Source organism: Micropterus salmoides, unplaced genomic scaffold, assembly GCF_014851395.1.
Source record: "Micropterus salmoides isolate LMB-PRFRI ecotype aquatic unplaced genomic scaffold, ASM1485139v1 Ms_hic_scaffold_3379, whole genome shotgun sequence".
Classification (NCBI taxonomy): Eukaryota; Metazoa; Chordata; class Actinopteri; order Centrarchiformes; family Centrarchidae; genus Micropterus; species Micropterus salmoides.
The window spans coordinates 24,900-41,129 of NW_024042683.1; the positions used below are offsets into that span (position 1 = coordinate 24,900).

The following is a 16,230-nucleotide window of genomic DNA, read 5'->3' on the forward strand; positions in this document are numbered from 1 at the left end:
CACCCATTCAAGGTTCCAACTGCTAAAACAATGGCTGACCAGTGATATTCTGTAGCTTTGCACATATATATAACCCTTCCCCAGGGTTGTCCAATGTAGGATACAAGAAGAGTGCAGGGCCACAGAAAGGAGATGATAGACATGGAGGAAGAGCCATTTGTCAACCAGGCATATTTTTATCCCATTCATATAATAGGCTCCCTGCCATGGTATAAATAAACAGAAAGTAATAGCCTTGTAAATAGCTCTGCTATGACCCTGTAATGTCTTAAATAGCTCTGTTTAGGTTATGCAACTATGTACAGGGCATGAGAACGCCTTTACTGTAATGTGATCATATGTATTACTGTGTGTATAAGATATTAATTTCTAGTATTATATATTTACTAGTCATAAAAACATATTCTGGTAAAAACCTATCATAATATTCAGTCGCGAATGTTTTCATGTGTTCACAAAGTGGGCATTAATGTGCAAACAAGCTTTTGTGTATATATGTTTACACAAGAGCAAGTACAGTGTATACACACTGGCATATGGTGTTATAGGGGGTGAGTGGTGGTAGAATCTATATTCAGACAGGCAAAGGGAGCATGTTTTGTTTTTACCACTATCTACAGTGGCCTGTACTACGAAGCGGGCTTATCCAGGTAACTTCAGGAGTAACTTTGTGACGTTGGGTGTAACTTCCTGATTAACCCATACTACCACAGGTGGATAGGTGTTAACCGAGGTCTGTTGCCATGGCAGTTTACGCTGCATCTCTAAACTGCTCCAAGCAGGTTATGTATACGTGGACTCCACACCATCTGTACTCAGTGTTAATGATTAGAAGTAGGATATTAATACACCACTTGATAAAATAAATTTAGGTTTCATCCTTGTTCCACTGCGGTTGCAGCTGAAATAAGTTATTTACATTCGTACAGCGAGCCCTGCAACCTCTGTAATTTTAGAGAGGAGATCTTAATTAATTAATGGGACAGTTTCTTAGATGTAGCCCATCTGTAGGCTGTAATTGAATTTTCCTATGTGTTTAGATTGACTATTTTACGTGTCCAAAAAATACAGAGCCAGGGTGGGGGTTAATAAACCGAGAAAAAAATCTAGACTCTACATGAAAGTGTCAAATTTAATAGAATCGGAAAAATCGGAAATTCCCTTAAATTAAAGTCACAAATCACTGGTGTTTTCTTCTGAATACGCCCAATCCACGGCAAAGTCTCTAAGGTGCATGATAGTGATTGTGGGCTAAACTCACGAGTATTTCCTCACTGCTGAACCCGATTGGAAAGTCTAATATAACTTTCCACTGCATGCATAATAGGCTACACGGCAGATGTGTGTGTGTGTGTGTGTGTGTGATGTTGAAGCCTTGTATAAATGTCATAAATGTGTGACTGTAATGTCAGAGAATATTCAAGTTGTTTACTTGTAGATCAATCTTGGAAAAATTTTTGTCTTGGATTATTACCCCTCTCCGCTGGCTTCGTTTCTTCCTATTACAATGGACCTTGTGTGCAGTTGTACCTTTACATCTTAATCATATTACATATTTTGTCAGCCGCCACAATATTAGATTTAGCCGTTAACGTGTCTTTACATTCATCATATCCTGACACAATCAACGTCCATTCTTCTGGAGAAATACGGAGCATGCGCTGTTGTAAAAAAACCAACTCCAATTAAGTTAACACCGACTAAGCTAACCAACATCGTATCCACCGTTGTAGTACCGTTTAACACCAGTGTAGACGGTCAGAGTTTGTCAATCCTGAGTTTGATTAGGTTCGTTCATTTGTGTTACATGACCACAACAGAAGTCATGAAATAGTCAGAAATTGTTTAACATTTCACATGGAATTCTGAATACACCATATTTATTAAGGGCTTTGTAATGTTTTTCTTTTAAACCTTCTTCTTGCTGAAAGCAGCTGCTTTCTGGACTGAAAACCGCTACCTGCTCCAGCAAACTCCTCTCACCAATATGTAGTTACAGCACGTAATTCAACCTACAACCACAAATGGCCCTTTTCACATTTATGTTTATGTACGGATCAAAAAAACAAGATACAACATGTTAATCAATTTAGCACTGCTGATAGGCACATCTTTTCCCTCAGGACAAAGCCAGCCAAGCTGTTTCCCCCAGGGCTCCAGTCTTCATGCTTAGCTAGCTAGGCTAACCAAATCCTGACTCCAGCAGCTCCGTACATCTCCACTGATTTAGCATGGCACTCCTGTAACATTGTCAGACTCTCGGTGGATTATAAAAAAAAGAACTGATAAGGCAGAACTAGAGCTATAGTCTTAAAAAAATTCAAACGTGAAAAGTGACAAAGGAAATTACGCAAAACTACACACAAAACAGTGTGTTTATTATTGTAAAGATAGATTGTTTCAGGGTATATTTTAGTCAGTGATGCTGAATTGTGTGAAAGTCTATGGAAGCTTGGACCTAAATATGGCAACAACAAACAGCTTCAATCCTCAGCTGTGAGAAAAAGAGAACAGTGACGGCAAGAGAGAAGTCATACATAATAGGATAGGACTGGCAATGACTGATTTTCCTAATTTCCACATGAACAGATCGGTGAGTCAGAATTGATGGAATGAGCTGTGTATATATCAAGCTTATATATATATATATATATATATATATATAAATGTGCGTGTGTGTGTGTGAGGGTGTCCTTCACTTGTCAGACCACAAGCACAACCCACCACCAACCTCTACACTCTAGTCTTCCCAGTCTTCTTCCCCTTGAGAGCTGACATACTCTGGTGTACTGTTATGAACCCAGTGAACCTCAGCAGAGCCTCAAGCCTGAACTTGAATGGTAGGTTTTAAAACTGAAATATGAGCATCATTGTCTAATCAGTTATGTCATAAATTGTAATCATCCATCATTCTATTTATCTACTTTCAGGGACATAACAGAGTCCAGGTTGAGGTGGCAGCAGGCTAAGAAAGGAAGTCCAGATGGCCCTCTTCCTAGCCACATCCTCTGGCTCTTTCTGGGGGCTCCTAAGGCAGAATGTGCAATATGTAATTCCTGCTGCATGTTCTCAGTCTGCCCAGTGGTCTTCTCCCAGTTGGATGTGCACAGACAATCTCCAGAGGGAGGGCTCCAGGATACATCCTGACCAGATGCCCAAACCACCTCAACTGGCTCTTTGCAATACAAAAGGGCAGCAGTTGCTTCTGAACGTCTGAGCTCCTGACCATGTTTCTAAGGGTGAGCCCAAACATTCTGTGAAGGAAACACATTTCGATCTCAGTCTTTCTGTCAGAAGACTAAACTCATCACCATAGCTGTGAGAGTAGAGTTGGAATTGAAAGGTTCACCTTGGGGCTTAGCCACCTTTTCAACACTACAATCCAGTATAACACTTGCATTGCTACCATTGTTTTGCCAATCTGTCTGTCTGTCTGACTTTTGATCACTTTGTTGAGGTCTTTGTTTGTTTGTTGTGCAGTGATTTCACTGTAGCCCCACTAACTGCTCTATTTAGACCCTTTGAACTGGTGTGGTGCTGCTAGAATCCATGAAATCTGAAAGGGTTTTCATTTTTACTTGTGGCTAAGAAAACCTACATCTGGAGAAACTTTGGTTTAATGTGTCAGCCACAGAGAAAACTTAAAACTTGGCAGCATTTCATCCACCTTTTGACTCCTTGGTAACTTTGCTACTGGTCACTGTTTATGAACTGCTTCATTTTAGTGTTGTGTCGTTCAAAGAACATTTCGTTCATTTGACCTAATCTTGTATGTGACTCAGGAGGAACGGGTTGTCTCAATGAATGATTCGCTCATTTTCACGCATGCGTGAATAGTCTTGGACTCTTACGTTCAGTCGTTACACAGAAGCTGCATGGGCTCCGTCAGCACAGGAAACAGAATTGATTAGTTCAGGACTCATAACTGTGGGTCTCTGGGTTTGAGTCGTTAATTTTTCACGTGACATCTCGGCTACTGTGGAGCAGGAATGAACTAGTCTGCTGTCAGGTAACAGTCACTGGACTGACATTATATAGCTATTTTGTTAATTATGTGACATTTTATAAAGCATAACATTATTACAGCGCAGTGATGTTGTGCTAAGTTATAGTTTAAACACAGCCGCACCGTAACTTTAGTCCTGCTAGTGTTTACAGCCCACAGCTGATGAGAGTTGTTCTGGGTCCGCTCCACTTCAGAGCCCTGACAGGGTTCTACCGGGAGCTGAATTACCACAGAGGTCATCTCCTCTCCAAAACAAACCAACCCGGACATTAAACCATTAAAACACAGCCACATATCAATGTTAGCGTTAGCCCTGTGGTTTGTTTACAGCTAACAGCTGATCCGGTCCACCAGAGAACGCAACTTAACTTTTACTTTTTATTTATCGACAAAGCCGTGCTGTTGTTTCACAGTTCCTGACTGGTGAACTACCTGCAGTGTTTGAGATTATTATTACATTTGTTAAATTTTAATAAGAGTGTGTTTTATTTATCTAGTCTGTCAAGCTTATTACTTCAATATATTCCCTGTAAATCTGATGTTAATACAGTATATAGATTTTACTCATGGATAGACGTTAAGTGCTCATTCATACAGTAGCCTTAGAGATATAGTTATAGTAATTATAATTATATATATATATATATATATATATATATGTGTGTGGCTGGTCTGGTAGTATACTCAAGAAAGATTGTGAAAATGGACAGATATAACCGGAGTAGTGGCTTAATCGAATATTGACAACATATTTCTGTGGTTTTTACATGGTTTGAATTTGGTTGTGGCTCCATGCGGCTTTACAGAACCATGATATAGGAAGATCAAGAGGTGAATTTGTGCATTATACTTTGTCAATTAGAGCAAGCCTTCTGTGTTTGAGAACTGTAATGTTTTTTTTTAAATCGCCCACTAGAAGACTGCAGCGCCGCAATAACCAGCCTAGTTAAAATGAACCAAATGAACCAAATGACACAAAAAAAGATTAGTTCATTTTAATGAACGATATTTGGTGACGCGAGTCTTTGAAAAGAGTGACTTTTCCCATCACTACTTCATTTACTACTTGTGGCGCAATATCTTCTGAGTTCAGTGTCAAAGTTATGTAAACTGTTTAATTTGATATTTGCTGTGCTGCCACATTTTGAATATAAGATTGAGTTTGATCAAATAAAATATATTATTTATATCTATTTTGATTTCAAGGCATTAAAATTCGAATAGGATATAGAAATTTAGTTTATTTACTGATTTGTTATTGATGAAAGTTGGGAAAGCTTCAACCTTATAATAATGTCCTCTCATAACAACCCGGAGACAACCAATCATTCTTATTTGAATTTCCAGCTGTTAGCTTAGCTGTTAACTACAACTCAAATCTGGAAAAAATACTTTAAACAAATGGGCGAAAAGGAGATTGTGCCTAAAAACAGCTTTTTCATTCAACTTAATAAGCTACCGGGACTGTGAATGGAAACACATTGCTTGGGAAATGAACATCTTTGTGTGCTATAGCAGCAGCAAATAACTGTCCACAAGAGCTAAGTATGTAAATGATGTGCTCAACTTAACACACTTGCATGCTTCAGGCTTGTGAGAGGCAAGAGAGGGCCTGCTAGGGGCCAGTGGTACACGGTAGAGAGATGCATTGGGATTGGGATCTCACGGGAGCTAACACAAATCGCGCGGGAGCGGGCGGTTTTAACTTAAATATAAATATACTGCGGGTCCCGCAGTAGTGCTGATAAGATGGAGTCAACAAACGAAGTTGAAAGTGAGTGTATGGGGCTGCTCCCGAGAATGCACTGCAAGAGCCTAACTCCAACCGGTGACCTCGGATACGGGAGGCGGACACACTGACAAGTAGGCCAAAGCCCGTGGCCAAAGGCGCTGGTCGCCAGTGCGTGTCTTAAGGTGTCGGGGAGTGAGGTTTACTCACTGCACAGCTTCGCTGGCTTCCGTCACACGGGCTTATACAATACAAGACCAAAGCAAGGCAAGTCTGAAATTTGACTCTTACATTTGAATCTTACTGACAAAAATGAATGCAATGATTTACGTTGGGTTTTCTGAACGTTTAGCATAGCCCAAACATTTATGTCCTTTTTTACTCTGCATGTCACAATGTTAGCGGGTGTGAGCGGTAGAGTAACGCACATGTTGCGGGAGCAGGCGGTAATGGTCACAAAATCAACGGGAGTGGGATCAAGAAAACAGTCCCGCGCAGGTCTCTAGTACACGGTACTGAGTGTTTGAAAAGTACAGAGTTTAGATATCAGTTATTCAGCATATATGTGGAGCCTCACCTTGTCATCTGTAAATGGGAACGTCAACTAAACATTAAAGGATTTGTTGATATCAGCCTGCGTTAGCTAATCACAGAATCGCTAAAAGGAAAAACAAGAAAAACATTCCTTTTATGGTCTTTGGCAACAACAAATTGGGGCATTTTCACTATCGTCAGTGGCCTGTTCTACGAAGCAGGTTTACTGATACCTTTCTGGATGTTAAGGCTTTTTTTTTTTAGAATAAAAGAAATTTACTGATCTGTGTCTTAAAAATGTCCTTATATATATGCTCTGAAATAACACTTTCTCATGTGTTTCTAATTGTCTGTAGTTCTTTAATACCAGCATCATCATCCTCCACTTCCTCTTGCTGCCCTTCTTATCAGCCTGGGCCTCTACCAGACTACTGGACTTAAAACCAATATCATCAATGATATCCTTGAATGCTGCACAGAAGATTTGTCCTCCGACTACAGTGCAAGGAATAGGGCAAACATTTATCAACTTAATTTCACAAGTTGCCAAAACTGAACTGTCCTACCAAGGAAATATCAGCTACACTAATTTCTTACAGGGGAAGCTGAGCCAGGGAGAGTTGAAGGTGAGGGCTTTAATTTTTATGCACACACACACACACACACACACACTGCTCTATTTTATGGGACTGCATTGTAGTTTGATTATACTTTTTCAAAAATTAAGTATCTGAGTGTTTATGTGTGACCATTTCTAACTATTTTAGCACTCTGACATACACATGACATGTTGGTAGTTAGCAGTATACTGTGACGTAGGTGTTCCAGCTCAGGTTTGCCTGACTGGGGCCTCATGTATAAACGCTGCCTACACACAAAATGGTTACGTATGCTGGTTTTCACGCACACGTGGGATGTACATAAACGAACTTGACGTGAGAATGTGCGGGCCGTCGCGCAAACTCTTGAACTATCATGAGGATTTGTGGACCCTCTGCAAACCTTTATCTGAGTGCCAAAACTCACCAAATGTTTCAAAAATAACGTTTCTACTCCAGTTACCATGCATGAAGTAGCCTATGGAAAACCTAATTATGTCCGTTGATACACACTAAAAGTTTGATCATGTAGCCTATGTGGATGTTTAATATAAAAAAAATGGAATGTGAGAGGAATAGATAATGATGCCTCTCACATATTTAATTTTACTTCATATCACATGTTATCACTTTATCATTTAAACATTCGACCAGCAGTGTTATTTGTGCTCGCGCTAGTGATATTTATATATCCATATTGCACCTTTCAATTGTAAAAGATATGAGCCAACTGCCAACTCAAATCTCAAATCTCAAATCAATGTCTGCTAAATGTTTCATCAGCCCCCTGGAACGTAGAGGGGAGGGCCGGAGTGTATACCACACCACGGGCACTCATGGTACGTTGTGGACCTGCCAGCCTAAAGCCAAGACAACGTCGGGCGGCAGGGTGCAGGCTCGCCTTTCCCTGATGTTACGTGAATTTAGCTTTAGTCCTTTTCAGACTTTAACTCAGCTAACGGAAAGAATTATCATCATTGTAAAAATCTGGGATAACATCAAATAGCATTCAATAATTGCAGAAGAGAGCGTCAGTAGTTTTTAATAATATCCTCTCCATGAAGATTTCTTGGTCAATGATGATGACTGTCTAATGCATGATTTAGATTCCTTAGAGTTGTGCTCTTGGATCTGTGTGCTGAACTGGGTCCAGCATTAGACAGACCAACCTGACGGAACCGTGCCATCACGGTACAAATACCAGTAGGCTATAACCACTGTTTCTGGCAGTCGGCTGTTAGCAGCGGGAGCCGACAGGTCTGTGTCTGAATCAACATTAGCCTATATAGTGTTTTAACAAAGACTTTCTACCTAAAGTATTTGTTTAGAATTATATAATGCTATTAAACTCTATGAATTTTCTTTTGTTTGTGAACAAGCTGCATCAAACAATATGTACTTTATAACTTCCACCTCACAAGCACCTCAGAAAAAACTCTTGTCCCACCTTTCTTGACATCCACTTTATGTCAGACCATGTTTTTTTATTTCAGCCATTATGAGTCTCTGAGCCAGCTGCACTGACTGCCATTGTGACACTCTGCCAATCTGTCGTTTTGCGTTTGTTGCTGTTTGTTACCCTCAGTGTTTTTCAGCAGGATCGGCCATTGTAATTTGGACCTTATGAGGTGACGTTGGCATATTTATGGTCATTTGCATAGTCATTTATGGGAGGAGCCAGGTTGGGGTATGTGGCTCTTGCATGTGCGCTCAATTTCACATTGATTGGGATGTATAAAGGAAAGGCGCACAGAACCTGGCGTACGCCTGGTTTTATACATGTGGATATTTCTGTGCCTACATACTTTTCAAATTCTGTGAGTATGCCATCTTTCCGTATGAAAGCTGCACAATATTTTATACATGAGGACCCTGGTCTTGTTCAGTGTAGTGGTGACTTGCAAACGGGGGAGGCAGGTGTCATCCTAATGTTTCTTAAAGGTCAGACCCAGCGTGGTCATAAGTGATCTCTGTTTACTTTTAGCCACATCCAACAGTGATCTCATTGGGTCTTGGAGTACACCTGTCCATCACTGCAGCAAGGTGGAAATTAAACCACTCGAGGTCAGCAAAGACAAGATTTTCAGGGGAAGTTAAGCCACTCTTTATGACACTGAAATTAACTTAAATAAAACATATAATGCAAAATAAATATTTTTTGTCAATACAATAAATATCATGGCTGCCAGTTTACTCAGAGATTTGTTTAAATTTCTTGGGGCTCGGGGCTTTGGTATCTCTGGGTCTGCGCTCTGGGGGGGCTGGGCCCCACTGGACCCATCCTAAGCTGGGCGGGGTTGTCGTTGGCTCTAGGGTGCTTGTGGTGCTCGAGGGGTCTTGCTACCAGCATTGGCCTCGTGTCCTGCCCCTGGAGCCCGGGGGCATCAGGGTTGCCGTGGGTTGGTGTCCGCCTTGCCTGGCCTGGGGTTTTTGCCAGACTTTTGCTCATGTCTGGAGTGGCTGGGGGGCTATTGTCTCCTCTCCTTGCCGGGGCCCTCTTCGGCAGGGATGGGGCTCCCACTGCTTCCCCCTGGTCTCTCACAGTGCGGGCATTCGGTAGTCACATGGTTGTTGGGGGTGGCTTGGGGGTGGCTGCCTGGGGGGGGCTGGGCCCCCATCTGGGGACGGGACTGGCCTCGGGTTCACAGGGCTCGGGGGCCACTGACTCTGCCTGCACACGGGGGGGATGGTCCCCGGCTGGGCTGGGGACTGTCGGCCCTGGTCCTGCCGCGTTATCGCTCCCAGGAGGAGGGCAGCTCTCCCCGCCACGGCTCTCTGCTGTTCTCCCATTGGGCAGAGTGCAGCTCTCCCAGGACAGGTGGTCTGGGGTCCTTTGCACTTTGGGGGGTCGTGGGGAGCCCTGGCTACTGATGGTGGGGAGGTCTTGAGGCGCCTAGCGGGTCAATCCGATAGTGGTTTAGAGGGCTGCGAAGGGATTGTGGGGCGATTGTCCATTCATCTCTCTGGATGGTTGCTGGGTGTTTAGTTTAGTAGTGCGAGGCATTTCCTGGTTTGTTGGCCTCAGATCCATGCTCCCCAGTTTCTCTGTCAGCCGGCTGTCGGACTCCTCTGGAAACTTAAGTATAAAGTTAGTTGTCGGGATGTGCAGTGTGGGCGGTGGGGTACTGGGCGCGGGGGGGGGGGGGTACCGGTCTCTGTTGTGTGCGCGCCACGGTCAATCCAGGCGCCGCTCTGCCATGGGTTCTGCCTTTTGTGTTCCGGCAGCATTGCATTGTCAATTGCCATTTGGATGGTCGGTTTTTTTCCGTTTGTTGGTTGGGTCGGGGTCTTTCGCGTCGCGGTCCGTCTGAGAGTCAATTTTTTTTGTTTCTCCCACCCCGTTTGGCTACGGGAGTCTTGCCTGCCTGTTGCTGGAGCACAGTTCTTTCAGTTACTTTTTAAATTAATTGTTATTATTCCAGCTCTCATGGCTGTGCTCTGTTGTTTATTTATTTTGCTTGACTGTTTCTCATTTTCATTTCTCTCAGTTGTCTTCCTATGTGAGCTGTTCATCTGGTTGTCTCTTTGTTTTGTTTGTTTGTTTTGTTCTTTGTTTTTCTCCACCCCAAGCCCCCCTCCCCGTTCTCTTGCAGTTGTTGTCCTTTCTCTGAGCTGTCTGTTTGTGTGGTGTTTGTATCCCCCATCCCCATGTCTAAGTTAAATAAATAATAAGAGACAAAGGAGTATATTAATACTCTCTTGTTAAAGTAAAATTTGTCTGGCACAATATGGTATCCAGCTCCTCATTCTCTATACCAGGCTGCTGGGCGGGGCAGGTTTAAAAAAAGATAAGAGAGAGAGATAAGAAAATATGCAAACACACATGTGGATGTTCATGGATGCTGGATACTCCTTAGGACACTTAAGTCCTTTTAGGCAGTGGTTCCCAAAGCCAAGGCCGCATAACAGTACAGGACTCAGAACATTTGCTACCAGGCTGCTAGAAAACAACATGATTTGTCTGTGCTACATCTTTGCTTATTGCTCCCTGTCAAACAACAAGTTAATAATTTTAAACTAAAGTAGGTCTCGTTATTAGGGATCCAACTTTTTATCTCCTGATCCCAATTCCAATACCTCAACTCAGGTCTGCCATTTTGATTATTGTCTAATATAGATTTGAAAAACCTAGGATATATAATATCCTTTGTAAAAGCAGATACAAGAAATTCTTCTTGCTGATTGATGGTGAACACAATATCAAAGTGATATGGACAGTTGAAACAGAGGAGTTTTCAAGTGGGCACCCTCCTTCCTTAACATTTTGTTGATGAGCCTAAAACGCTTTTGGAGAGCTCAACAGTGAATGCTGTCTCTGGAGGAGATATGAGTTGTTGGCCGATGTCAACCATCATCTTCCAATAAGCAGAGTGAGGCTGATTTTACACCCTGTGATAATCTGTTTGAGGGAGGAGGATTAAACAAAGGGCATACCTGGGATGTTCACCTAGCCAAGATTAACTGGTGTGGAAGGATGTCATATGTAGCCCTGATGGGATTCAGATCACATGGACATCACATCAGCCCGGTTCTTGCCTCTCTTCACTGGCTCCCAGATCATTTTAGGACTGAATTTAAGATTTTATTGTGTGTTTTTAAAGCCCTTCATTGACAGCCAGCCTCTATCGCTGATCTATGAAAGCAGCATGGTCATTAAGGGCCGCAAACCAGTCAGTTCTTGCCCCTAAAACACGGCTCAAGAACAGTGGGGGTCGAGCTTTCTCGGTTGCAGCCCTGAGACTGTGGAATGAATTGCCTCTTCATGTCACACTAGCCCCCAGGCTTCTAGTTTTTAAAATACTCCTTGGCTTTTAATTCGGGATGAGATCTGTACGTTGCTGTTTTTTGGTGTTGCATTTGTTTATTTATTAATGTCAATGTACAGCACTTTGGTCAAGCTGGTTGTTTTTAAATGTGCTTTATAAATAAAGTTGAATTGGATTGGATAAAGCTTAGTCACGTCACTTCCCTGGTCCACACATCTTTCCAGCTGATCTTCCTCCTTGTTGGAGGAACTCGTTAGCAACTCGTTATTAGACCTCCTCTTCCTTGCTGAACATGTCCCACAGTGTCCACATGAGAGCTGCTGCTCCACTGCTTTGGCTGGTCTCCATTTGCGCCCAGATGCTAAGGTCAGCACGGTGTTGCTCACCAACGGTGAGGGGCAGCTTGAGGACATCATCTCCATAGAGGCCTATAGTTGTAAAGCACAGTGGAACTCCTACTGTTGAGATCGGGACCTGACTGTGAGGGGCCACAGCACCTGGGGTAGAAGCCCAAACAGGAGGCACTGCTGGACTTATTCCGCAGTTGTTGCACCTGGTCTTTGTCCTTCAAGCTTGCATCATATGTCTTCGAAGGCTTTTGACGGGCTGCTTGGATACTGTTTGGATTGGGTCATCTCTGATGAAGAATTTACGGTCAGGGAGCACTCCCTTGATAATCGAGATGATGTGTCACTTGGGTGGTTTCATCTTGATACAGGCCCAGCTAATGTTCTCCTCCAGTTTCCTGGTGCATTGAGTGGGTTGAGAGTGCATCACACCACTTACACCTACTTCCAGGCACTGACAAGAGCTGGTACATTCAGGAGGTGGTAAAACCTTCAGGTCGGATTTAACCAGGGCTGTGATGGTGTCCGGTATGTGGAAGAAGCTGAAGGCAGACCACAGGACTTGCATTGGTCCAGATAGACTATGTGAAGGTCCCTTTTCTCCACCTTCGCCGATTGGATCAGGTGTCAGATCGTGCTAGAATGCTCTAAGCAACCAGAAAGCCCCATTATTCCTGCATTATGTTTCTTCACAGATATTTAGCCCTCCTTTGCACTATGATACCGAAAAACATTTTACCACATTTAGCAGGGAGACTGGTCAGAACTGGCTGATGTTCACTGCATCCTTCTCCTTTGGAATAGGACACCTGCCCTACACCATGCAGTTCTGGGCCTCCAGAAAAACCTCAGGTCATCTGAAGCATTCTTATGCACTTTATGCTGCCGATGGACTTTGTTTTCCATATTGGTGGCCCACTCTCAATGCAATGTTCTGGAGGGTCAATTGGAAGGATGTCTGATAGTATTTTCAGATGTTCGTGCTGCCTTGTGTCTACAACTAATCCTCCAGTTCTTTCTTTGTTGTTCTTTCCACTTTTTTACCTCATAAAGAAATATTTTAGAACTTGAAGGGATCTTCATAGAACTGTGTCATGGTTTGTTCTTTCTTCCCCTATTCTCTACAATTTCTTTTCCACTGTGTCTCAAAGTTGCTCAAGGGTCAGGACATTGTTAATAGTTTTCCACAGTTTCTTGTCAATGAGGAGGTGAGTGTATTCCACCAATGTTGTCGTCACTATTCTTGCATCTCTTGCACGTTAGTAGTGATAATTCTATCCAAATTCATGTGGTTGTAAATATTAAATGTATGGAAACATTAAAAAGGATGTCACAGAAACAGTTAAAAACTATGAAAAAGAATTAATTGTCAACGTTAAAATGCCAATTGTTGGGTTACATGGAAATTCATGATAAACATTTGTTAGTGCTAAATTACCAGTTGCTGTTACATTTGGTATTTCATTTTACTGTAAACAAGGTATGTCCTTAGCCAATAGTTATACACTGAAAGATGCACTAAATGAAGAATTAAGTAAAAAGGGACCATGTGTAGTTTTCAATGGCCTCTAGCGGTGAGGTTTCAGATTGCACAATAAATCTAGCTGGCTGAACTGGCCTTGCATCACTATTGGCTCGTAGAAACAAATCGTTGCACATTTCATTTGTACTGTCAACACTATGTTAATATAGCGGTACACGGGATCATAATGTTATGTGCCATCCAACAGTACTTTGTAACGGATAATCTTAAGCAACTGGTCGCCATTAGCCAGCAAGCTAAGGTTATCAAATTTGAGCCACCTAAAACACAAAATCAAATATTTCATATAGGGTTTGGGTATCTCACAAAAGTGAGTACAGCCCTCACATTTTTGTTAATATTTGATTATATCTTTTCATGTGACAACACTAAAGAAATGACCTTTTGCTACAATGCAAAGTAGTGAGTGTACAGCTTGTATAACACTGTAAATTTGCTGTCCCCTCAAAATAACACTTCACACAGCCATTAATGTCTAAACTGCTGGCAACAGAAGTGAGGACACCCCTAAGTGAGAATGTCCAATTTGGACTTTCTCACAGCCATGCAGACCAATTTGATGCAGTGTGCTGCGTATGGTCTGATTACTAACAGGCTGACCCCCACCAATTCAACCTCTGTAGCAATGCTGGCAGCACTACTTTCCCAAAGACAACCCCTGGATATGATGCTGAGCATGTGCACTCAATTTCTTTGGTGTGTCCTGTTGAACCGCTGTATGGTCTTGGCCACCGTGCTGCAGTTCAGTTTCAGGTCTTAGCAATCTTCTAATAGCCTAGGCCATCTTTATGAAGAGCAACCATTCTTTTTTTCAGATCCTCAGAGAGTTCTTTGCCATGAAGTGCCATATGAACTTCCAGTGACCAGTATGAGGGACTGAACACACCTGCTCCCTGTTCCACACCTGTGGTGTACGTGTTAACTTATAAAGATTGCCCCATGGGTAAGAACAAATCAGTGGTCTGCACATATGTTTTTTTCTCTCATGCTTTTACTGATGAATTTAAGAAAAAAAATGTGGGGCTTCATTCATTTTGGTTTTAGGATATGTCATTTATGTTTAGTGTTATCTTTTTGTAGCTGTGGTTAATTAACCCAGTTTCGCATCTTGTGTTCTAAAAGATAATGTATCACTCTACCATGCCATGCCCTTGAGCAAGACACTATACACTCCAACTGCACCAATGGAGTTGTTAGAGGGTCGTGGGTCAGTCGTGGTAGGGTGCTAATAACCTTCTCCCAGAGTCAATTAGCAAAACTATATGAATGTGAAGACAGCATGGAACACAGCTTTTCCTGCACAAATAAGGTTGAATCAAAGCGTGGTACTTACTGCTGCTGGATGTGCTGTTGGATGTAATGTGGTCGTACAAGCTGGGCCGGCTTGACAGTTAGTTTCATCTGGGCCATGTTGCTAGATGGAGGGGGGCAGAGGCATGCCCATTGGGAAGCACTTGCTGTGGTATAGGCCGCTGGGGTACCCCATTGTGTCCATTAGTGGGACCATTAGTGTGTCCATTGGTGGGTCCATTCCCAGGCAGTGCTGGGAAGGGATGTGTGGGCACAGTCTTCTGTTCACATACCTTCCCATTTGAGCCAGGCTTGCAGACACAGAGCTGAGGCCTGAGGCACATTCCTCCATTCTGGCATTGAGGGATGCAGTTGGCTACAACAGGAAACACAGACAGAGCAAAGAGAGAAGAAGAAAAGAAAGAGAAAGGAGAGACAGATGGACAATGAAAATGAGTGATAACAGTAAGAGGTCATGCATACAAAACATAGGGAAACAGAAGCAAGAGTATGAAACTTGACTTTTCGTGATTGATAATGCATTGCACATCATTAATTTAATGCATAGCAAATATAAAGTTAGAGGCTAAAAGTAAGGGAAAAAGCTTCAATCACACTTCTGTAACAGGAATTTACAATCATATATCATTACTGTTTAAAATCTAGAATTTTAAATGCGCTTTCAGATTTACTGGCATGGTTCAAACAAACTGTTGCATTGTCATTTGACTCAGTTCATTTAGGCTTGTATGAAAGCATTAAATGAACTGGTGCAGACCAGACACCAGGAAGACAGCTTGAAGTGGGTTACAGAGAGTGTTGTCTTTGTATCCTACTCCATGTATTTTGGCAGTTCCTCAAGTTAGACATAAAAGCCACAAAGTAGCCTAGGCCCCAACCTCTGCAGAGATAACACTACCATTGTTTTGGGGGGGCCCCCCTCCCCAAAAGCTGCAGAAACCCGGGACGGAATCGCAGAATTTGACAATAAAAAGACAGTTAACTTTAAAACGCGGAATATTATGGAATCTGCCAAAATGTTGATGCAATTTAAAAAATCAGAAGTTGCCCTTGCATTCTAAGCGTTTTAGCCCACAGCACTTAAGACAAAACTAACAGAAAATATACTGCTATTTTGGGGTGTTTACAGGCTGCATCTGTCCTCTCTGTCAGTGTATCAGCGAGCGCTCAGCGTCTCCCCCACACGCACACACACGGAGACACATCACAAGCATCACAAGTGCTCATCACTTCAACAAATTAGAAACGACGTCGGCAGATGCAAGATGCAAGTTGGTTGTAAATTTCATGGTAATGTGGGCGGAGCCAGATATTCTGAAATATTTAAAAGCTGAGTGATGCCCCATGAGAGTGGCGGTACATGTATGCAGCAATGCAGTCATTGTGAATCGTCCC

At 42.5% G+C, this 16,230-nt stretch overlaps 1 protein-coding gene across 1 annotated transcript in view; it reads right to left on the minus strand.

Annotated features, from left to right (window-relative positions):
- LOC119884354 (latent-transforming growth factor beta-binding protein 1-like) overlaps positions 1-15,184 on the minus strand; it is a gene marked incomplete at its 3' end in the record, with an annotated part of 32,167 nt that extends 16,983 nt beyond the window's left edge. Inside the window, exon 1 of the mRNA XM_038694782.1 lies at positions 14,858-15,184. Within this exon, the coding sequence (XP_038550710.1) occupies positions 14,858-14,934 (77 nt within the window). The remainder of the gene's footprint in view (positions 1-14,857) is intronic.
- Positions 15,185-16,230: the final 1,046 nt, after the last annotated feature.